This window comes from Nyctibius grandis, chromosome 5, assembly GCF_013368605.1.
Source record: "Nyctibius grandis isolate bNycGra1 chromosome 5, bNycGra1.pri, whole genome shotgun sequence".
Lineage (NCBI taxonomy): Eukaryota > Metazoa > Chordata > Aves > Nyctibiiformes > Nyctibiidae > Nyctibius > Nyctibius grandis.
Window position 1 is genome coordinate 61,016,153 of NC_090662.1, and position 22,853 is coordinate 61,039,005.

At 50.6% G+C, this 22,853-nt stretch overlaps 2 protein-coding genes across 5 annotated transcripts in view; one reads left to right on the forward strand and one right to left on the reverse strand.

Annotated features, from left to right (window-relative positions):
* Positions 1-17,880, forward strand: part of TMEM184B (transmembrane protein 184B) — a 30,747-nt gene extending 12,867 nt beyond the window's left edge. Inside the window, exons 2-10 of one of the 3 annotated variants that reach the window (XM_068401691.1) lie at positions 466-726; positions 3,243-3,408; positions 6,784-6,874; positions 7,419-7,494; positions 10,649-10,740; positions 11,024-11,193; positions 12,423-12,617; positions 13,514-13,537; positions 14,583-17,880. In XM_068401691.1, the coding sequence (XP_068257792.1) occupies positions 526-726; positions 3,243-3,408; positions 6,784-6,874; positions 7,419-7,494; positions 10,649-10,740; positions 11,024-11,193; positions 12,423-12,617; positions 13,514-13,537; positions 14,583-14,824 (1,257 nt within the window). In that variant the 5' untranslated portion in view covers positions 466-525 and the 3' untranslated portion in view covers positions 14,825-17,880. The remainder of the gene's footprint in view (positions 1-465; positions 727-3,242; positions 3,409-6,783; positions 6,875-7,418; positions 7,495-10,648; positions 10,741-11,023; positions 11,194-12,422; positions 12,618-13,513; positions 13,538-14,582) is intronic. The other 2 variants (XM_068401692.1, XM_068401693.1) reach the window with 2 other exon arrangements.
* Positions 17,881-18,878: 998 nt separating this feature from the next.
* On the reverse strand, positions 18,879-22,606 carry MAFF (MAF bZIP transcription factor F). Of its 2 annotated transcripts, none has more exons than XM_068401329.1 (3): positions 22,567-22,606; positions 21,038-21,091; positions 18,879-20,963 (listed from the first exon to the last, which is right to left on the reverse strand). In XM_068401329.1, the coding sequence occupies exons 2-3, from the start codon at positions 21,071-21,073 to the stop codon at positions 20,550-20,552; spliced, it is 450 nt and encodes a 149-aa protein (XP_068257430.1). In that variant the 5' UTR covers positions 21,074-21,091; positions 22,567-22,606; the 3' UTR covers positions 18,879-20,549. The 2 variants fall into 2 exon arrangements, with proteins under 2 accessions (XP_068257430.1, XP_068257429.1); XM_068401328.1 differs by lacking the exon at positions 22,567-22,606 and adding an exon at positions 22,210-22,291.
* Between the last annotated feature and the right edge of the window lie 247 nt (positions 22,607-22,853).

Consider the following 22,853-nt stretch of genomic DNA (forward strand, 5'->3'; position numbering starts at 1 on the left):
TACTGCTGCTTGTTCTGCTGCCTTCCACATGAAACTGTGAGACTAAGACTCCGGCTTTTCAGGACACAGCAGAATAGCCAGTGCTTTTGTGGGAAGTAGAGCTATTGACTTAGGTGTGCCTGTCATCTTCCAGTATGGATGATTTAGATACTTCCTTCTGATCTCAGGTGAATGCTGTATTCATCTTGTTCTTAAATATTGTTATTGCAGAAGGGTGGTGACAATGGCGGTGGCAGTGTTTCATGATCTCAGGGAGGCTGTGTTGTGAATGGTAGAGAGGTCCCTGAGTACCACATGATTTGTTGTATCATGAGGGCTGGCAGTGGCAGACTTATCCAGGTCCTGTTTGTAAAGCATGTGAGCAGCCTGGTGAAAGGCATGTGAGATATGCAAAGTACTGTTACTGTTATGCTCCTGAGTCCTTTCAGCTGGGTTCAATTGCTTTTTGGTTCTCTTCCTTGACAGGTCTTGGCTCGTGGGCAGCTCTTTAGCAATCCCAACTGGAACCTCACGCCGAAAGACACCATGATGGTGATGACTGACGTCACTGCAGCCCCCAGATTGGGGTCAACTGCCACGACTCCAGCTGTGGCTCCCAACTTCTCCTGGATGCCAGAAGATGGCAGCCCCACGGCTGTGGAGCAGCCAATATTCCTCATGACCACCTCTGCTCAGGCCATCTCAGGTTTCTTTGTATGGACAGCTTTGCTCATCACCTGCCATCAGGTAAAACCCTGTCACTGTACTTCTCATCCTTTCCCCCCCCGCCCCCCTCCCCCGCCACATGGAGGAACACATATGATACCCTGGCATATCTCTGCCAGATACAGCTGTGTGATGGGGGTTTGCAGACTCTGGAGTGGTACCAGGACCTTGTCTTTGGGGTCTGATTATATTGTCTGTGCTGATCAAGGTGGCAACTTTTATATGAAGGCCTTTTTCTGAACAGGTTCACACCATTTCCATAGTGTGAATGGAGGGGAAGCAAACTCTTTAAAACTAGCAGGTGTAAAACATTTGGCCATCTCTTGAGTGTTTGCAGAAAGGTGTGTTATCTCAAGCCATCCTTTCCCAGGTCTTGTAGCTGAATCTAGCCATTTTGTTATTGTGTCAGCTGTTAGCTAAATGATCATGGTCATCTGTTGTTTGACATACCTCCTTTGATCTCCTGTGCCAGTGAATTCCACAGGCTGAACCCTGCTGCGGAAAGGAGTAGCAGGAAATGTTTTATTTTAATTTTTCTCCCCTCCCCTCTTTCTGGGGCAGGTGTCCTGGGAGCCAGAACAAGTCAAACCCTTCATCCTGTTCTGTACCTCTCTTTCATGCGGTTGTCATGTGAACTGAAAAACACAGTGGGGAAACGCAAGCCCTGTTATTTAGCAACCTGCGTGTTTTGTACCTGTTGGTCCGTAGATTCCAGAGTGATGACTAGGATCTAGAAAACTACAGCCTATTGATGGAGTACAGGGGCTAGTGAAGTTCAAAAATGGATTAGTCACTGATGAATAAGAGTAACACCTGCAGTTTCACCAGCTTGGATAACAATTACAAGTGCCATGGATCCTCCTGTTTCTGAGCACAAATTGATTGCCTGCTGAGGGTAGGAAGAAATCTTTCCTCTGCAGTATAGCATTGCGCAGTTAAGCATTAATGCCCTTCTCCGAAGAAACCAATGGAGGTCAGTGCCAGAGAGACACTGTTGATTGAAATGCGCTGTTGTCCTGTTACAAGGCAGCAGTTCCTGTGCTGTTGTAGGCACATGGATCGCAAGGCTCTTGTGACATCCCAAGCGCAAAGCTTAGAGTCATCTGAACTCTGGTGTCAGCTGCCCCTGTGCTGGGTGAGGTGTGTCACTGGGATTGTCACAAGGAAAAAATATCCCTAAGGTTTGTTAGTTTATTTTCAACCTGTTATCCTCAGGAAATGAGGCTTTTGTGAGCTTCTCGTGGGTTAGAGAAGGAAACAGAAGTATTTTTGAGCCCTTCTGTCGATTTTGAGCAGACCTGGCCAAGAGGCAGGGAGAGATGGAACAACAAACATCAGCTGGGGAGAGACAACCCCCTCTCCCTTATGAGGGAAAAGTGAGAGCATCACTGTGTGCTTCATTAGACCTCAGAGAATCCTCACAGCACCCCCAAATGCAAGGTGAAGCTTCAGACAAATACTTATGCCTCTTCAGGCAGCAAAATTGGTCATTTGTGAGGCACGTATGTAATAAACTAGCTGTTACTAAGCCCAGCAGTTGGGGCAGCAGCTTGATGAGGTCTGCTGTACGGAGGCCTTGCCTCCGGAGAACGTGCCCTCTGCTGACTCCGTGGCCAACAGAGCGTACCCGCCACTCGTGCCGAAGCTCTGGCCATGTTATTAGGCCATTGCAAGAGTCGTGCTCATCTTTGGGGTATGCTTCTGGTCAGACCTTTCCCAGGAGGTGGGTATTCTGCGTAAAAGCATCTTAGGTGTGGGATTTAATGAGGGCTAACAAACTGTGAGCGGTGGCAGTGTGTAGGGTGGGGACATTGCAGTCCCCTCAGCAAGTGAGTGAGTTAGGGGGATTGGCATGTGTGCGGACAGTCAGACAAAACAAGCGGTGTGGCTGCGTGGTTCCTTTGAGCAAGCTGCATGAGCTCGGTGCTCCCTTGATTGCTGATGCTTTGGGGCTGCACTGTCACTGAGCGCAGAATGGCACTTTTTGAGCAGAGGGACTGTGGCTTATTAGCTTTTGGCAGTGCTGTGAAGGGCTCTCAGGTTGTTTCAGGTGAAAGTCTCGAAAGCGTCCAAAACTGCCAAGAGAGTGAGAGTGTTTACAATGAGCGTGCGCTTAAGTGCATGCTCCTTCCCTCTTCAGAGAAAAGCAGCCTGCAGTGTTATGAATCTTAGGTAGTTAAAACAGGATAGCAGTAATATGGGATTGATAATTAGAAAAAAAGGTATGAACAAAAGAATATGGGCAAGGTGTGGTGATGATAATAACAGTAAATTAATTCCCTATGAGAAGCCAGATTAGAAATGCCTCCACTTCCTTTTTCTCCTCCTTCCCCCTTTCTGCAAACTAAGGGATGCTGTATCAATGCCATGTGATAACAGTGATATTTTTTTTATGTTCATCACCTTGAGGCTGCTGGAGGCAATCAAGAGATGATCTACTGAGTTTGTTTTCCCTGGCCCAGTTGACTCTTCAGTTCCACTTTCTCCTCTCTGTTCCATATACCGCTGATCCTGGTCTTCCCTCTCCATCCTCTCAGATCTACATGCATCTTCGCTGCTATAGCTGCCCCAATGAACAGCGCTACATTGTTCGGATCCTCTTCATTGTGCCCATTTACGCCTTTGACTCATGGCTCAGTCTCCTATTCTTCACCAATGACCAGTACTATGTTTACTTTGGCACAGTGCGGGACTGCTATGAAGGTAAGGAGGGGTCAGACAGAAAATGGGGGAGGTGGGAAGTCTCTGCCCTGAGAGAACTTTTGCTTCTGGTTGTGCACGTGGAGAAAGCATCGCTGTCACCTAGTGAGACAAAGTTTTACGGTGTGCCTCACTGGATTGCTCACCCTGGGCCATGACTTGCTCAGTGACTGAAAAATCATAGAATTATAGGATGGTTTGGGTCAGGAAGGGCCTTTAAAGATCATCTAGTGCAACGCTCCTGCCACGGGCTGGAACGTCTTTCACTAGATCAGGTTGCTCAAAGCCCTGTCCGACCTGACCTTCTCCCTCACTGGCCTTTGAGCATGACAAGATGTGTTGAGCCTTCCCTCCAATGTTCTGTAGAGACAAAGTTTATTATTTCTTGGGTACTTTGCTTCAGGAAGGTGTAAAGCCAAAAATCTTATTCTAGCTGGGTGTTTAAAGAGAGGTATCGGTTATCTCCCAGTTATTGGAACAGTACTTAGCAGCCAGACGCTTGCTTTGTCCCGTTTTCCTGGCACAGTTTGTTAGCGATGTATTCTTCTGGTCCCATCCTGTGGTCGCTTGTGTGATCACGCAGGGTAGCACAGCCACCACGTGCTGGTGTTAGTGAGGTGTAAAGTGCTTTGGAGTTCTGCGGGAGATGGTGCTGTGTTCAGGATGAGTTACTGATTGCTTAATTTTCGGTTATCTGCTGCAGATGCCACTAGCATTTTGTGTGAGGAAAACAGTTACTCTCCAATAAATGCTATCTAAACTTCCCTCCTGATCTCATCCAGAAAGGAGCCTTCTGCCCATCCAGCAGGAGAAACTGCACTCTGACAGTGTATTTTTGAGGACAGTTTATCGCTGTACCCTCATTAAATCATAACTCGCTGGTGCAGTTGTTTTGGTGAGATCTGCATTGCGGAGAGGTGCCCCTGGCCATGTGAACAAGTTAATCAGCTGAAGGGAACAGCAGGCCCTCCTTCACATCCACGACAATGCTCTGAGATGCAGCAGCAGATGGCAAACGCGCACATGATTCAGAAGGCATCTTTGTTTGGGCCTGGGTTTTTTTTTCTTCCCTCCTTTTCTGCCCTGCGCGTGTGTATAGGTCTAGCAGTAAGCCTGCTACTCTGTGAAACTCCTCTCCTAGCAACAGCCAGTATCCCTCTGCCTCTCTTGCTCAGGGAGTTTGCAGACATCTGAACGTCTGCTCAGGAGGCAGCCCGTGCTCCGGAGTTCACCTTGGCACGTTGGGCTGTGTGAAAAGACTACAGGTGGAGGTGAAAGCCCCTTCCATCAGCAGGTTCTCTCCCTCACTTTTTCTGAGGACCACTTTGAAACAGCCTTTTTGTTCTCTGCCTTCCCTTGCCATCCACCTTATAATTTCATTTTTGGGAAGGTATTAGGTTGCAAAGTGGGGGGAACTCTGTTAGGGAGCAGAAGGAGAAGACCCTGTTAATAAATTTTGAAATCTGTCTTGGGCCATTTATGGGCAGCATTTCATAGTGTGTGTTAGGATGAGCATATTCTGGTGTTGCTCTTTCAGGTGACACTGCTTCTGTACAAACCTGGCTGTCAGTAACACTGACACAAGTAGATTTTTTTTTTGTTTGTTTTGTTATGTTGGTGTCATGAGCACCATCTGATGAATGTGGATCAGGAATGGGAGAAGACTTCTTTTGCTGGTGTGGTGAGCTTTGATAGTTAGCACTAATTTCTTTTGAGGACAGAGAGCAGATATTTCCCCCTCCCTTTTTTTTTTTTTTTTCCTATGTTTTATTCCTCTGATGTCATCTCTTCCCTAGTGTTTGTGGAATGGGCAGCTGGTATTGTAATGACCACATCAGAGGGCAGGGGTCAGTGGAGGACAATAGGAAAAGCTCAGCTTTTCTTCCTCTGGGTGCTGGGAGCTGTCAGCTAAGTCGCAGGAAAATTGCAGGCAAAAGGGGTTACCACAGTTGTTCTAATAAGTTTTCCAGGGTTGGTGTTTTCTCTCCTAATTAAGGCTTTTGCAAAATCATTGCTCTGTGAGCATACCTAACTTTGTTCAATAACAAGGATTACAGATGGAATAACAATATCCCAATTACATACATAGAAGCAGGTATACCACTGCCTTTTATGGGCTGTAGTATACTTGCCAGCTAGGCACATTTATGAGCCATAAGTATAATGTTTTGAGACTGTGAATGTTTTGTGGAGTGTTGAGTACCTTTTTTTCCAGGGCATAGTTTGGATGCTTGTAGAATTAGAGTTGCTGTCTGTCTCTGACTTTGGAAGTTCGTCCATGTGGGAAAATTGACCTCAGGTCTAATAACTGGCTGCTTGGTGAGGTCAGCTGCGCAGCACTGTACATTATTAGGCTTTTGTTCTTTCTGGTTCCATCCCAAGGAATTTTCTCTTTGTATTATGTCAACGCTGGGGGCCAAAACCAGGATTTGGGTGTTGGTATTCCAGGGAATGTCCAGGTACAGACTATCGTAGAAAATAACGTTGAAAGAAGGGTCACCTGCTCTGTCATTTTGTCCCAGGGCTGTATGGCAAATTTAGGAGTACAGTCCTTGCCGTAAAAATCTCACAAGTGTATGAGGATCCAACAGCAATTATAACAAGTCAAGAGAGTGTAAGACAGGGCACGTACAGGCTTACTCCGTGCATAATTAAGTGGGTTTGGATCCTGTGAAAATGAAATATGTCTGGGGAGCCTTCCCCACAGTGTCTTCACCTTGGTTTCTGTGTATCAGCAAAACTGAGCCTTGAAGAGAACTGAAATGGGGCAGAGAATTAGCAGTCAGTCTGAGAAGGCTCTTCCTCATCTGTACCAGGTTGCTGGGGAAGGCAGAAAAGAGGTGGCCCAAGAAGGCGGCTGTTCAGTATGCAAGAAATTTCAGCTTTCTGAGGAAATGAAGCACAGAGTCTGTTTCTCCAACTCTTATGTCTATAGTCTGGTTACCTTGGAGAGAGAAACTGTGTTCATCTCTAAAAGGTTAAATACAGGAGATAAGATACGGCTGATGGATCAGCGATAACTTTTCCAAATTATTTAGTACCAGTGTAATGTCCTGGAATAATGCACAGGAACCCTGTAAAGAATGGCATCTTAGAGATGCCAAGTAAAACAGAGACTGACCACAGTTTTAAATGGTCCTGTGACCCTTTTGGCATGAGTCATGGAACTGGCCTGGGACCTTGGCCAAAGTCCAGTTCAGATAGTCTTGTGAGTGCTGAGGTAGGATGATAAATGCAGTGAAAATAATCTGGAGTGCTTTGAAGTGAAAGATGCTGCATAAGCAGTCCCTGCTAATGTTTGGTCTGTTGCCTGTACTCTTGGTCCTTGCACCTGTTTTGAAGTTGGTTGTCATTTTACTCTAATTGATGTCTTTGCAGCCTTTGTAATATACAACTTTCTCAGCCTCTGCTATGAGTACTTGGGAGGGGAGAGCTCCATCATGTCTGAGATCAGAGGGAAACCAATTGAGTGAGTATTTATTGTGCTTACAGCGTAACGTTCTCCTCCTTCTGTGCCCATCTACCATGCCTCTGTCCCTGCCCTGAAAAACTGTGTCAGGTGGCAAATGTCTGCTGGGACTGGGCAGCATGGATGGTGATGATTTACTGGTACCCTGCTCTGAGACAGATCAGGCTGATCACATCGTCTTAGGCAAGCTGGACTGATTCACAGCTTTTCTGGACACCTGCCTTCTCCTTTGTTTCTTTTCTTATTCTCTTCTTCTCCTTTAAATCTTTTCTGCCTTCAGCTGGTTGTGTGCGCTTCTTCTAGGATCTGTGTTTCTCCCCATGCTACTCAGTTTAAAAAAAAAAAAAAAGAGGATTGGAGTGTGGAGTCAGGTTGTTGTTTTAAACACGTGTCTGAAAGAGAGTATGGCTGTAATTGTAATCATGGTTGGAGAAAGCACCAGTCCGGCAACTTTACTACAGAGAGGTAGACAAAGAGGGTAGGAATCTTGCACTCTAGCCCAAATCTTGCTTCTGAACCCTGTCATCTGTGTTGGCTCTTTCAGGTCCAGCTGTGTATATGGGACTTGCTGCCTGTGGGGAAAGACCTATTCGATTGGATTCCTGAGGTTCTGCAAACAGGTATGGGCTGGAGGAACTATGCCGACCTCTAGAAGTGAATGAAGTGTGTGGGTGGCAATGTGCCTTTTGCTGCTGAACTTCTGAGATGAACACTCCTTTGAGGCGGTTTATAATATTGTTTTGAGAGGCCTGCAGACTGCTGAGAAGAGGGGATGTTTTGGGGTTGGTTTGTTTGTTTTGAATGATCTTAACATTTTGTACTCAACCCCGCATCAGAAAGGCCTTAGCAAAAGACCCAATGTATCTCCCGGATCTGATGTTATTCCTGGGAAGAAATTCCAGTTTCCCCTTCCCTCTCTGTGTTGCAGAGGTCCCAACTTTAAGAAATTGATGGCTGTGTTGTGTTGTAGACACCCCACAGTTGTGTAACAGCCTCCTGAATTCCCAGTGCTGCTGTTGTGGTTTGGAGTTGAAGAGGGGGTGGAGGTTAAGCATGACACAACGCTTTGTAGGAGGAACCGAGTATTGCTCACCATGTGTGTCTGTCTGTGCTGAATTGTGTATGTTGAGGGGGAGGGATGGGGGGGAGATCTAAACCTCGATACAGCCCTTGTCTGCTCATGCCAGGTCAGTCACCTCTGGCTGCCATGAAACAGCAGGTGAGTTTCAATGCTTTGCTCACTTGCTGAACTGAACACATGAGGTTTCTCCAGAGACAGCGTGAAGCAGGTCTGGTTCTTTGAAAGGGCTCAGGTCATTGTAATTCCAGTCACTGGGTCTAGATACCTGCCCTGGCTTCTGCTCCACATCATGACCCATCTTCTGTGTTTTAGCAATATGCAGGAACATCAAAGGTACACTGCAGCCTCATAGTAATACCTAGTGTTAATCTCTACAGCACAATTGGCTTTTTCAAAGGACCACATCTTTCTTTTTTCTGTTCTGTTTGTTTCTGTCCCATATTCTGTCCTTACGGCTTTCCTGTTTTATTCTCTGATAGTTTATTTTCTAATCTGCTCCCAGTCTGCTGCTTCACCTCTTTCTCTTGGGCTTCACTTGTACACCCTTTGTTTGATTCGATGCATTACCTATTCTTTTTGCTCCTAATGTTAACTTTTACCTTTTAAATGTTATAAGCAGGTGTAATGCCCATTAAGGTGAATGAGTGCTGGAGAAATAATTTCCCTTAGACCTCTTGTTTCTCATGTCCCACAGCCTCTGGCAGTTATCTCCACATGGGTTGCACCTGACTGTGCATGGAAAGTTTTTTTTCACAACAATGAAGAATAGCAGCACTTTTTTTTTTGGGGGTGGGGGGGGTTGGTTCTGCTGGCTTCTGCAAATCCTCAGCTCCTTTGGTAACTGTGGCTTAGGTGGATATTTTGCTTTTCTTTTGCTGCTATCTGGCAGCAATTCTTCTAGTCAGGCCTGCCCTTTGCAAACTGCTAAGTCTGCTGTGAAGGCTGTAAGGGAGGTGTCTTGCAAAAGGGATGTTTAAGTATTTCCATCCTTCTTGGTTCAAGCTTAAATGTTGCCTTGGTGAGAAATCTTTGACACCAAGGCTCACTTTCTGGTACTTCTAGACTTCCAGGATTGCCGAGTAAGACCTTTCAAGGCAAATTCCTGGGAAGGTTGGTGCAAAAGGGCAACAGCGCACATCTCAATGCTGATCTGTGCAGTATTCACCATTGTGATGATCAGGGAGAGGAATGTGCTGGAAGGAGCACCTTGCCCATTTTATCCCTGTTCTCAGCATCTCCAGCACTCCTGTTGCCTCCCACCCCTACCTGCCCAATTTCTGCTCTTTCCAGCCCCTTTCATCCTGAAGGAATCTGTGTGTTGTAACCATTCCTTCCTTCCTTCCGTCTTCACCCCCATGCCAAGCTGTGCTCAGGCAGGTGCCTGCTGTGGGTCAGTCAGTCTGCCTGTGTTGCCTGCAGCCCTCCAGCAGTCAGATGCTGTGCTGATGGCTATAGTGTAAAATCTGGACAGCTTGTTTCCTTAAAGATGTCTTGATCAAGATTCTTTGCTGGGTCTATGTCTGGTGACCCTCACAGATGGGTCCCACACCATCCATGTGCTTCCCGTACGCCATAGCGTCTTCTGGGGAAGCAACTAAAAATAGGTCGTGGTGGTTGGATTGCAGGGAAATGGTTAAAACATCCCCAGATTGGAAGGAGGGGAAGCTCAGAGGACAGAGTTGTTTACAAATTAGCTTGACCTTTTCCAGTTCACATATTTACAGTGACTCACTAACTGGCATGTGCTGGGGTTTTTAATCTCCTTGAAGTCTTATGACCACTAACAAATTGCATCGTATCCAAAGCAATTATTCCTGTTTGGTTTTGCCTTCTTTCCATACACAGCCCTCCCCACATGTGTGCAGGTCAACACCTGCACAGGCTCTTCCAGCCTCCTTCAGGGAGACATGGGTGACATTTTTAGGGTCACAGCCCTCCATTGTCTTAGGACCTTGGAGTTCAATGTCTCCATATAGATGAAGCATGGGGTTGCTTTGAGAGAGGAGGAGTCCCAATAAGAGCAGTGATTTATACTGGCAGAATGGACAGAGCTGATCCCAAGCACTATGGAGCCTTTGGGGACATTCAGTAAGGATCATGTGGGTGACAACTGAATAGCTCTTAATTTCTGTTTGGCAACACACATTGGTGTGTATACAAAATGCTAACATGGTGGCAGTTGTCAAAGTTCCTCCTCACAGAGCTGGGTTCCCCTCCTATAAAGGGGACCATCTTGCCTAGCTTTATGGCAAATATGGGTTGGAGTTTGCTTCTCTTCCCCAGTACCCCTTTGTTAAACTTGCTGTGTCCATACCATAGCACAGTGTGGGATTTTTTTTTTTTTTTTTCTCAGGCCATTACCATGCATAAATGAGCTGTAGCACAGCCTAGGAAAGACAGCTCTGGAAGAGAGCAGCCAAGCAGTTTCTAGGAGCAACCTACAGAGAGGTTTTTCTTCCCATCTTGGACAAGTAGATAGCACACATACTTCTTCTGCATCTCCTTTATGTCCTGTTGGGTGCTGCAGTCCTCAAGCAAAATCGATTAGCAAGCAGTGGGATCAGACTACTTGTTGGTGCTGGATTGCATTGCATTGCTGCACTGTCCCAGTGGAGACACTGTCACGGTGATTGTTTGGGAACTTGGCCTCTTGGACCTCCTGTCTTCTCATTCTTCCTCTCTCATTCCTGTAGGCTACCCTGCAGTTCTGTGTGGTGAAGCCCCTCATGGCGATCAGCACAGTCATCCTTCAGGCCTTCGGCAAGTACCAGGATGGTGACTTTGAGTAAGTTTGTTTGTCTAGCAAGTATGCCTTGGCTGCCCCTTCTCTGCCCAGCTGTGCTTGTGGTCCGTGTCTGTGCTGGGCCATGGGAAAAGACAGGGGGATAACATGGACTGAATATGCACATGAGAAAAGAGGGCAAGGGTGAGCCTGTTGGTTTCAGGTTTTCTCTACTTCAGTTGGAGGAGGCAGGAAGGAAAAAAGAGTCTTAGAACTCCTCAGTGACAGTGGAAAGGGGAAAAGATCATGCTGAAATTTTAGGCATTCATACGTCTTCTGTTTTCAGTGTAACCAGTGGCTACCTCTACGTGACGATCATCTACAACATCTCTGTCAGCCTGGCACTATATGCCCTCTTCCTTTTCTACTTCGCCACACGTGAGCTGCTCAGTCCCTATAGCCCAGTCCTCAAGTTCTTCATGGTGAAGTCTGTCATCTTCCTGTCCTTCTGGCAAGGTGAGCTGCTTTTCCTCTCCCTTGGTAGACACAAAGAGCTCTCTGCAGGGGCTCAGATGCTAGAGTTGATAGAGCAGGTGCTGATTAATAACCAGAATGTCTTTCTGTATCATTATTGTATTTGTTTTATAGTCGTTCATTGCTTTTCTCTGGGAAACCTGTTTTGCTCATTTTCGGCTGTCTTTCTATGCTCCTTGAGTCCTCACTATCCCCGTGCGTGTGCATGTGCACACACATATCTGCCTGCCAAAATCAGCTGTTTGGATGAAGAGTCCTTTGCATTCCTGGAACAATCATAAAGCACAAGCTGCCAACATTTTATCTGCATGTTGCCATTTTATTGATTAAAGTGGCACATCTAAAAACTTTTAGGTTTTTTTTTTTTTTTAGTGCTCTATAAATAAAATTCTTATGCTATGTCTGTGATTCATGTGAAGCAGCGAGCTGGCTGAATGCAACGTGTGCTGCCACAACCACCACTGAGCGGAAGGACATTCAGAACATGTACGCATGATGCAGAGGCACATTCAGAAAGCTGAAATTCCACCTGAACTTAGTGCTTCTTACTAATTGGCTCTAAGCTTTTCCCTGTTCAATGCCCTACTTAGGTTTACCGAGTTCACTTCAAAGACTAATTGAGTAGGAACTTAGGTGGAATTTAGACTGTTGGAATACGGCCCATCTTCCCTGTCTACAGAGAAACTAATAAGGTGTCTAGTTTATAATCTTGAGCTGTCTGGTCACATGCTTTCTGCCTTCTCTGGAATTCTTCAGCCACCTGGCTCTGGACAGGGAGAAACATCTTTCTTGCAATAGTATGTCGAAACCACTTTATGCTTAAATGAAAAGCTCTGTTACTTCAATTTTTGCTCTAGCTAGTGGAAGTGCTGAGCTCGCAGGAGTGTTCACAGAAATATCTGACTGCTTCTTACCCTTTTGGACTCGATTAAGTCCTGCAGCAGCTAGTTCCACAGATTATGCGTCAGTTGAGAATAGAAGAGGGTCAGTGTTTGAACATTCTTTCCTTAAACATATTTGTCTCGTTTACTCCTCCTTTCTCTGTTGTACAGGTGAGTGTAGATGGGAGTATCTAGCCCGCTCTGTTTGTAGCTCCTGTGTTAAATGGGTTTGCCTCTAGGACGTACAGCACAGAGAGCTCTTTCCGTTCCTTACAGTTAGTATGCGATCATGTTTTCTGCACATTTACATGAGCTTGTTGCTTTGTTTAGGGATGCTGTTGGCCATTTTGGAAAAGTGTGGTGCCATCCCCAAAATCCACTCTGCCAGTGTGTCTGTGGGTGAAGGCACAGTAGCTGCTGGGTATCAGGACTTCATCATTTGCGTGGAGATGTTCTTTGCAGCCATTGCCCTGCGCCATGCCTTCACATACAAGGTGTACATGGACAAAAGACTTGATGCCCAAGGTAGGAAGTACGCCACCGCATATGGCGTGTCTATGAGGTAGTGTGACTGGGTGGAGACTGGTCCCTCTGGCAGCCAACACACTGATATGACTCCCAACCTGAACGCCTGGAAAACGTCCCATCCCCTCCTCCGTGGTGTCTGAACAGATTCATTGTGCAACGGTTCTGCAGGGCAGAAACCTTGCCTGAATTGCATTGTTCCCTTTTCAGTTCCCCAGTATGCCACCCACGACAGCTTGTTGCAGACCTGAGGGCTGCAAGCAGTTGCATCCTTTTGGTAGAGTGGGTTTGTCCTTCTTCCTGTCTCCCCAAAGGGGAACTCCATTGCTCCAGATTGTGCAACAGACTGAAGGCAGGAGGGACAGGGCCTGAAACAGGCTCTGTTTTGAATCTGGCTCAGGAAGATGAGGCTGTGCTTTGGCAATATGTTTGCCGTGGAGGAGGAGGATCTTTCTGTAAGGACTTTGTGAGGGCTGGGCTGCTAGAAGTCTTATTCCTGAGGAAGAGGGAGGTGGATGTTATCTCTGGGAAAAGGGAGTTTTTGTGCCCAGCCTATGCAAGTACATTCAGTGTTCTCCAAATAAAGGGGTTCCTTCCTGCTGGGGGGAGTCTGTTTTGAGGTGTGGGAAGGCAGCAGCCCTTGGCAGTGTTCATGTAGATGATCCCTCCTGTCCCAGCCAGCCCCAGAGGTTTTGGAAGGACAGTGGGTGCAGCTGGAGGAGATGCAATCTGTGGGTGATGAAAGGGTAAACTGCTGGCCAGTACAGTGGGGGATGTTTTGGTGGTGGGTCTTGTTCAGTTCTTGTTATTTCCTCTCTCCCTCTCTCTTTATTTCTTTCTCTGTCTCTCTCTCTCTTTTCTCTCTCCCTTGCTTTGGCCACTGGTCCCTGATGCAGCTGTTCCATCATATGGGCCATACGGTAGGTACAGCATGCTCTGTGTGTTTGTCTCTGTTTTTAACTGGGATGCTGTTCTGTCCTGATTCCCAGCCTGCCTACCGCCTGCTCTGTCCTTTGTTCCCCCTTCCTTGTAGGCCTGTAACTTGACTGCCTCACACAGCTGTTTTAGGGTTGTCTGGATCACAAGCTGTAAAACAGCCCCGTGGGCAGAGGCATAACACCTAGCTTTAGAGCGTTTCTGTCAGGACTGTGTGAACCTCTCCCCAAAGAGTTGCGCAGGCTCTCAAACTTTGCGCTCTCACCCAGCCTCCCTTCGCTGTCATAATTGCCACAGATGATCAGCATGCTTTGGTTGTTTGGGGAGCTCATCCCCAGGACTGAGCAGAGCCAGAAGCCCATGCTGGGAATTGGACCTAGAAGCCATGAGAAATGGCAGCTCTTAGAAGGACGCAGCCTTCCTCTGCGCTCAGCACTTGGGTGGGATGCTCTCCAACTGTTGCTTCCTTCACGGTATCACTGTGACACCCTCCAGCCGTGGGGTGGTTCCACTTCTAGTACTGCCTGTTCCCCTCCTTTCCCTCCCTTGCGCTGCTTTCCATTTTTATGATCTTTTTCCTGTGGGCACTTCGATACCTCTCAGTCTAATTTCCAGTGAGTGGGAACGGCAAATGTAATTTCTCCTATATTTTTAGAATTCCCTTAGTTTTTGTCTTCTGAAACCCTTTACAGGAGCACCTTCCTACCTGACTGTCTTCGTTGCACGCCCAAGCCAGCACAGGTAGTGTGTAGTGGAGGTTGTCACTGTAGGTATGTCCCATTCTCATGGCATGTCCCCCATTTGGTGCTGCATTGGATTCACTTGGCTAGCAGCGGCTGGATTTAGGAGCACTACTGGTAAAACTTGACACCGTTTGTGTGGCATTTCCTCAGCAGCTGCTTAAGGAAGTCTGTAAAATAACTTCTGCAGGATCTAGGAGTGCATGTTCCCTGTTCTCCTTACCTTCATGTTAAGGGGCATGGAAGGCAGCAGGATTCTTCATTGTCCCTCCCCATCTTACCCCAACAGGTCGCTGTGCTCCCATGAAGAGCATCTCCAGCAGCCTCAAGGAGACCATGAACCCCCATGACATTGTCCAAGATGCAATCCACAACTTCTCCCCAGCCTACCAGCAGTACACCCAGCAGTCAACGCTGGAGCATGGTCCACCCTGGCACAATGGCGGTCATGTTATCTCGCGCTCTCACAGCTGCTCGGGTGCCCGTGACAATGAGAAGACCCTCTTGCTGAGCTCCGACGATGAATTCTAGGAGAGGAAACTGTCAGCACAGGCTGTCATTTTCCTTCTTTTGTTGTTTTTTATTTTTTTAACTTATTGAAGCAGAAACACGCAAGTCATATCACTTCCTAGAGAGTGCAGATTGCAGAGGTGGGCACTTCCCATTAGCTTTTGTGGGTACGGACACGATGAGCAGTGCGGAGGTGGGGGAGTGGCCAGGACTTCGTTCTTGAGCCCATTCCTTACATCAGCAATTGACTGGAATTAATTGAAGCAAAGCTCCAGGGTTTGGGGCTTTGGCCTCCCACACTTGCCCAGCTTGGTGTGGAGCGTGACTGGTCAGAGCCTGGAGTTGTGGCCAAAAATGTTTGGATTTTTTTCCAGCTGGACAACCCAATTGCCCTGTATTCCTCTTCCTGAATGGTTGATGTAGGCACAGTTTTCTGCCCCAGCTCCCTGGTACTAACATCTCTGTGATCCTTGGGAAATGCGATTAGGATGCAGTGATAAGTGTTCCTGAGGACCAGACCAGAGATTGGTCTCTCTGTAGCCATTGCCTTGAATGCCCCCACCCTCTGAAGCACCTGGGTGTGCAGTCTTGTGCTTGAGTGAGTGAGGGGGAGGACTTTCTTCCTCTTCCTCCGCTGCCTGCATCCCCCCCGCTCCCCATCAAAGCTGATGCTTGTTGAAGCTCAGCAGGGATGGAATTGAGTCTTGCATGGGCAGGGTTTTCTAATGACCAGGTGTCCAAGCTTCCCATCTGCCCTGTGTTCCGGTGGCAAGAAGCCTCCCTGGAGCAACTGTCTCTTGCTAACAAGACTGAGGGCTGGCCATGGTAGGTGGTGGGAGTTTGTAGAGCTCTGGCCCTTTCACCCCTCTTTGGGAAAGGAGGATAATGTAAACACTAAAATGTTTCTTCTTCTTCTTTCCTGTCCCCCCTCGACATAGCTGCCCCTCTTAAAGGTGTGGATTGCACCAGGTAGCTGCCAGAGCAGGTCCTGGTCTCTCGCAGGTAGCTCTTCCCATGCTTGTCATCAGTGACTTCCCCTGCGAGCTGCACAAGTTTTGCCTTTAGTCAGGAAGGGATGTTGCACACTCCGCCTTTGCTTTTTATCTCCCTCCATAGCTGTTCTGGGCCAAACTGGAGCAGACTTGAAACCTGACATGACCTGGCTGGTTAAAACTGTCCCTCTTAGCTTCCCAGGCAGCTGCTGCTGTGCATTTCACAGGCCCTGCAGCAACTGCGATGCTATCAAGGGTGGAGCCAGCATCCATGGGACTGGGAAAAGAAGCTTCTCCTCGCTCTTATTGGGTTTTGGATTGGCCTCTAGGTATTTAGTGGAGCCAAAATAAAAATGATCCCTCTGTAGATCTATCCAGGGACCAGGAAATGCCTCTTGCTTGCTTAAAAATGACTAGGGAAGGAGGGGGGAGCACCCTCAAGTGCCACAGATGTCCCTACTGCCAAGCAGGAAGCAAAACAGAGAGGTTGGAGCAAGCTGCTGCATTTTTCTTGGCCGTAGTTTCTCTGTTCCTCTCCCTCTTGATGCCTACCCTGCCATCAGCAGACCTGCGCATTTCCAGAGTGCCCCTCGTTGCTCTGCTAGGAGAGCTGTGGTCTGGTTTACTGCCTGGAGTTTACTTTTCCTCTTGTATTCTCATCTATGTGCTTGCTCATTCACTTTCTCAGAAGCGACTGTGAGCAAAGAGCACCTCGTTTCCTCAGCATCCCTGCCAGAAGTGTGTGCTCAGGAGCAGGAGGAAAAGGGCTTGAAGAGAGATGGGTTTGCTCCCTGCTGTGAGGATAAGATAGGGGAAGGCCTAAGGACAGAGTCTCCTTCTGTACTTGCGTGTCTGGGGGGACAGTGAAGCAGATGGGAGCAATGGTGCTGACTCTTGAGGGAGCTGGAGGCAGGGTCAGTGGATCCAGCAGCTTCTCTGCTGCTGGATTTCTCCATTTGCACATGTCCTGCGATGCTGTGCAGTTACTTACTGCTTTTCCTACAGCTGTCGCTGCTCAATTGGACATGCAAACGCTATCTGCCAGGCTTTGTGGGGGCTTGGTGTAAAACTTTTCCTCATGCCATAAGCCGCCTGGAAAGGATGGCTGAAGAATTAATGGGCTTTCCTTCCATCTCCCATGGCTTTGATAAATAGTCCTTTAGCGTGAAGTATTTATGTTAAACTTGCCCTCTCTCTTAAGGAAAGTGGGGCACAGGACATGATCCCTTCCTCCCGTTTCATTGCATTTGCAGGCTTTGATGATGTCCCAGTGTCACTTAGTTGGTGACTGTTCCCAGTCTTCTTTTTGTTGGGTGGCTGGGATCTGAAATCTCTGGGCTTGCCCCATTGAGCTTGAAGATGATCCAGGCTTGGGGAAGCAGTTTTTAAAAATTATTTTGAAATGTATGCTGCATATATATGCTGTGCAGAGGATCTGGATATTCTCAAAGCTTCCTGTATGTAGTGGTTTAAAGTAGAGCCCTTTTGCACTATCTGCCTTTGGAAAAGCCTGATGAAGAACTAGCACCCAAACAACAGCCAGCTGCCATGCGTTATGATTTTATATATATATATATTTTTTAATGCTACACAAAATCATCTCTGAGCTTCCTGCTCTCCCTCACAACAGGTAAGTGCCAGGGTAAGGATTGGCTCTGAAGCCGCTCTGGCTTGGAGGAACAAATACCTTGTAAGACCCAGAGCTTCAGACCAAGGAGGCCAAGGCATCTGTGGTCTCACAGGTCTGCTTGCGGTAGCCCAGGGCCCCAACAAATGTGTTCGTTCCAGGAGCAGGCCCTCAGAGCTGCTCTCCCTCACCTGCTTCCCCTCTCCTTCCTTCCTTCTTTCCTTTTTGTTTACCATGTAACATACCCATGGGATTTGTTTATTATTTTTCCCTATAGAGTAATTCTTTGTATATAAACGACTGAAAAAAAAAAAAAGTATGATAAATAAGACAGAGTCACCTAGTTTTGTACCTATTGTGTTTAACTGATGTGAGCTCAGCGACAAGCCGCTCTCTCTATTTTGGTCTTTGTGACGTTATACTCTGCAGAAATGAGCAAATATGATGACAAATAAAAATATAGAGATAATATAGATTGTACTTAAGCTGCCTCTGCGTGGTGCTATCTGGGTGACTTCTCTGAACTGCTTTTGAGTTTTTGCTTGTTGCAGGGGCCGAGGCTTGGTGGGTCGGTGTGTCTTGTCCTCCTAGTCCTCAAGAGGAAAGCTTCGTGGTGTCTGCATATGGAGGAGCTGATGGAGAAGCAGCCTGGGGCTGAGACATCACTGATGGGCCAGAGCAGGAGCAAAACCCATTTGCCAAAACCTTGATCTTGGGTGCTCAGTGAGAAACACCAGTGGGAGGAAGGGGGCTGCTTTCTTTGACGTGGGCCCCAGCAAACAGCAGCTCTGGGCTTCTCTTCCATGAGCGGTGGTGAGGCTGGGGCAGTTTGCAGGGGCAAGAGGGAAGGTGAATGTAAAACCCAGAACCACCATGTGAGCGCTGCAAGCTGCTGGGAGGCTGGGGCCTGGCCCGCCTGGGCATCAGGGGAACATGCTCAGAGCTTCCACCTCAGCTCCGAGGAAGGGTGGCTTTTCCCCACAGGGAGGAGGTCCAGCTTCACCTCTGGGTAAGGCACCTGCCATGCTTCCCTCCCCTTCTGCCACCCACGGACCCGAGCTCCCTGCTTTCCTTCTTGCTGTTCCTGAGTCAGGCAGTGAGGGCACACAGGGAAGTTTTTGGGTAGAGCTGACCAGATTGCACCTGCCTCTCCCACACCAGGTCTGAGGGGAGCCTGGAAGGAAATTTCTAGTTACCTTTCTTAGGAAAAGCTGATTGAGAACAGCTGAACTGCTCCTGAAAGCAAGTGCATTCAGCATTAAGCTTGCTTACTGGGCCCTTCCTGAGATTTATAAATCTGTGTGTTCTAAAAAGTCATGAGCTGTCCCCTATCCCATCTGTTTTGGGCACATTCTTGAACACAACCTGCAGCAAAGCTAGAGGGAGCTAGAAAACCTGGTCTCACCAAGATACAACCCCTGAAGTTCAAGAATGACCAAACACACTCTCACTGTGGAAAAAAATGGACTTGCTTTATTTGTAAAGTCTACAAAATACAGAGGAGTCAGGTAGGACACATACTGTAAGTCAGAAAATAAATAAGTAATTTTTTTTTTGCTCTATATAAGATAAAATGTGATTTGCATATATAAAATATAAAGTACAGCTCTGTACCAACATCCTGGCTGTGCCGAGAGGCGGAATGGCAAAGAGGACGTGAAAATAACTTATGTTCGTGCAATAAATAATCCCAAGAGGAGTCGGGGTGGGGAGGGATGCTAACCACGGTGCCCCCCTCCACGAGCGGCGGGCACCTCTCTCCGGAGAGGGATGGAGGCTACAGCCGAGGGCGGCTGGCGTGGCAATACCCAGGCAGGAACAGAAAGGCAGGCGGAAATAATCTACGGCAGCAGATGCCAAGAAGGGTCTGCCTCCTGTTACCTTCCCCATGCTGCCTGTATTTAGCAAACCCAGCTCCTTTCCAGCATTTCAGCCTGCTGAAGAGCCGGTTGTCCCACACCAGTGTCCAAGCTGGAGGAAAAACAAAGGGAGGAGCCTACCTGCCTGCCAGGCAGCTCTCAGGAGAAGGGATGCTCTCCACGCCTGCTTCCCACCTCCTCTCCTGCACCTCCACCCCTCTTTATGCCTCTGCATCTCTGGCTCTCGGGGGCCAGGAACACCTTTCCGTAGGCTTTGTAGGTGGTGGGGCGCCGGGGAGTGCTTGGTGGGGCTGTACAAGCTGGCCTGTGCTGAGCAAAACAGTGTTTATCTGCTCCAGCTGCCTCTGCTTCCTTCCTGCTGGTGCTGCTGCATTTTGGAGACACCCGGCCGGCCAGGCTGAGCGTCCTGTAGGCAGGAAGAGGCGTGAAGGATGTGCGTGATGGAGAGATATAAAACAGCACCACTGCTTCTCCCCTTTGCGTACGACAGCCTGGGCTGACCCACTCACGTCCCCCAGCTCTCCCCTGCCCAAGGGTCCCTCCTCCATCACAGTCACCTCTGGGCTCCCCCAGCACTTTCCCATCCTGCCCACCCTTACCAGGCACCAACCTGCAGCCACTTTCTCTCCTCCTCTGACCTGCCATGTTCCCTCGCCATCTCCATCCCTAGAAGGTCCAGCCATACTGCCACCTCCCTCCCTGCTCCCGCCATGGTCCAAGTTGCAGGGCCAAGGCCAACGCCCCTCTCCATTGTATCCCTTCTGCCCCTCACTGCGAAACCTCTCTTGCTCGTTTCCCTCCCCAGCACATGCTCCTAGGAGTGCCTGGCCCACACTCAGCTCTCCCATGCCCTCTCCAAAGAAAAGAAGAGGCACCTGGTGTTTTCCTGCCAGCTTGGAGCCCTGGGATGCTTCCCCACTGCTGCTCACATGGGCTCACCCCCTCCTGCCTGCACCCCCCCAGGGTGAGGGGTGCCCAGCCAGGGGGGCTACGGCAGGGGATGGGGCTGGGTCAGAGGAGAGGGGGCTGCAGGGCTTCAGGGGCCACCAGTGGCGTCCTGTCCTCCGCCCCAGCACCCATATTGCAGCAGCTCTCCCTACACAGAGGAGCTGGAGGTCAAGGGACAGGAGAAGGAGGATTTCAGGCACAGGTCCTGGTGGGAAGGAGGTCAGGGAGGTTACAGGAGGGGATCTGTGGGGGAAGGCGCCCCGGGGGGGCTGTGCCCAGCCGAGGGACAGAGGCCAACACTAGGAATAGGCGGCCTGGTTGGTGCCGGACTTGACAATGGTGATGACGCTGGCAGTGGCCACCTTGGCGGAGGGCCCGTGGGCAGCCACAGTGCGGGCAAAGCCCTGCAGGGCCTCGTACTTGCCACGCAGGGTGTCGAGCTCCAGGCGCATGGCAGCATTCTCCCGGGCCAGCTTGTCCACCTCCCACTCCAGCTCCATCTTCTGCTTCTGCAGCTCTTCCTTCTGGCAGACGCGCTTCACCCGGCAGCTGGCGGCGTAACCCCGGTTCTTCAGCGTCCGCCGGCGCTGCTTCAGCCTCGCCACCTCCTCCTTGGAGAGGCCCCGCAGGTGGTGGTTGAGCTCTCGCACTGACAGCCCCATCAGCTCCTCATCTGACAGCAGCGGCGTGTTCTCCCCCAGCTCCCGCTTCACCTGCCGGAGAGAGGGGTGGTCACCTGAGACCCCCAAAACCAGATCCCTGATGCCCCAGCCCCCCAGGCGCTCACCTTCAGGGCCTTGCTGGAGAGCCCATCCGCAGCCATCCTTGCCTCACGCTGGCCCTGCAGAGCAGCCAGGAGAAAAGCTGGTTATTGCCTGCCTGTGCCACTCGCCTCAGCACAGAGGGCACCGGCCCTGCTGGCCCCCTGCCTGAGGCCCACGTCCCCCCACCAGCTGCGTGACTCATCCCCTCTCCTTTAAAAAAAGTACATAGTAACAATAAAAATTATAATAATAGTAATAATGACCGCAAAAAACAATAGTGACAGGGGAAAGATGGACCTCCCGTCCCTCCTTCATCCTGCCCCGAGGTGGCTGCGATGCTGCTCTGCCCAGGGGACCCGAAATGCCCCAGCTGGGCTGCCGGGAAGCCAAGGCTTCCCCCTGGGGAGGAAACTCGGGTGAGATCCACCCGAGGCTGAAAGGAAAGTAAAAGCAGCAGCTCCACGGGGCGAAACCGTGGCAAAGCCACCCAGCCGGGACCCGCGTGGAGGTGCCACCCACCAGCCCCGTGCCCGGCAGGCCAGGGCACCCCGGCTCCCGGCACAAGGCTCGGGTGTCCGCAGGCTCCGAGGATGAAGGGTCGGGGCCGCGGCCACGCAGCGTGGGCGGGCGAGAAGTGGCCTCCCCGTGATTCAGCAGCCCAGGGGGGAAAGTCACCGAAGCGGCGCCTGTCCCCTCGCCGGTGGTCGGTCCCTCCCCGTCCCTGGGTCAGGAGATGTGGGAGACAGCCGGGTGTCCGGGCTGCAGCCGAACAGCCTCTCCCCACCGCGGGGAGCGCCCTCCCCGTTAGCAGAGCCCCCGGAGCGGCGAGGGGGCCCGCGGGGAGGCGAGGGGCTAGAGGGGGGCGGCGGGGAAGGTGGGGCCGGGGCGGCTGGAAGCTGATGCAATCCGGGCCGGGGAGCCGCCGCCGGAGCCGGGGAAGCGGCGGGGGCTCCCTCTGGGCGGTGCCCAGGACTCAGGAGGGAAGCGCGGATGGCCCCGAGCGGGGACACCTCCCCCTTCCACACCGGTCCCCGCGCTCGGCGACGGCAGAGCGGCCTCCAGCCGGTGCCGGACGCCGCCGCCGCCGCCCCCCTCTCCCGGCCGACCCACGGCGGGGGGGGGGAAGAAGCCGGAGGTGGGAGCGGAGGGGGGCACCGCGACGGGGTCTCTCCCCTCCGCCCCGGCCGGTGCTTACCGGGAGGCTGCGCCGGTCCACCGCGGGGCCGCTGCCGGGTCGGGCCGTCGGGCGGCGCCTCCAGCCCCGCTCCCCGCGATTACTCACCCGCGGATTCTTTTCATTCATAAAAACACAGTCATGCGGTGACGTCACCCTCGCCCCGCCCCCTTGCCGCCGCCGCGCGGGGCGGCCCCTGCTCTTAAAGCGGCCGCGGCCCTTCAAGTGCCCGGCATGACACCGCTGCCTCGCGCGCTGCCAGCATATTAAACGCACCGGGGTACGGTTGTCACCACGCTCCAAAACTCCTGTTTGTTCCCCAGTTTCGGGTGACGCACGCCCAGGGAACGGCCACACCCGGGAGCAGAACGTACTCACCCACAGCAGCGGAATGGGCCTCTGTCGCTTTAAGAAGAGAGCGCCCCCGCCCCCAGCCCCGCCCCTCACAAAGATGGCGCCGCTCGCCTTTCCGCCCTCCTCCGGGATGGCGGCGGGTGTGACGCAGCGGCGCTCGCCGCGCTCCCCCGCTTCTATCGCCCCTCCCCGGTGGTGTCGCCGCTGATTGGCCTGTGCCGGGGGGCGGTGCGGCGACTGGCGGGCGGCCGGCGGAGCGGGCCGGGGGCCTTGCGCGGGGGACGCTGGGGGCCCGTCGTGCTTTGCGGGCG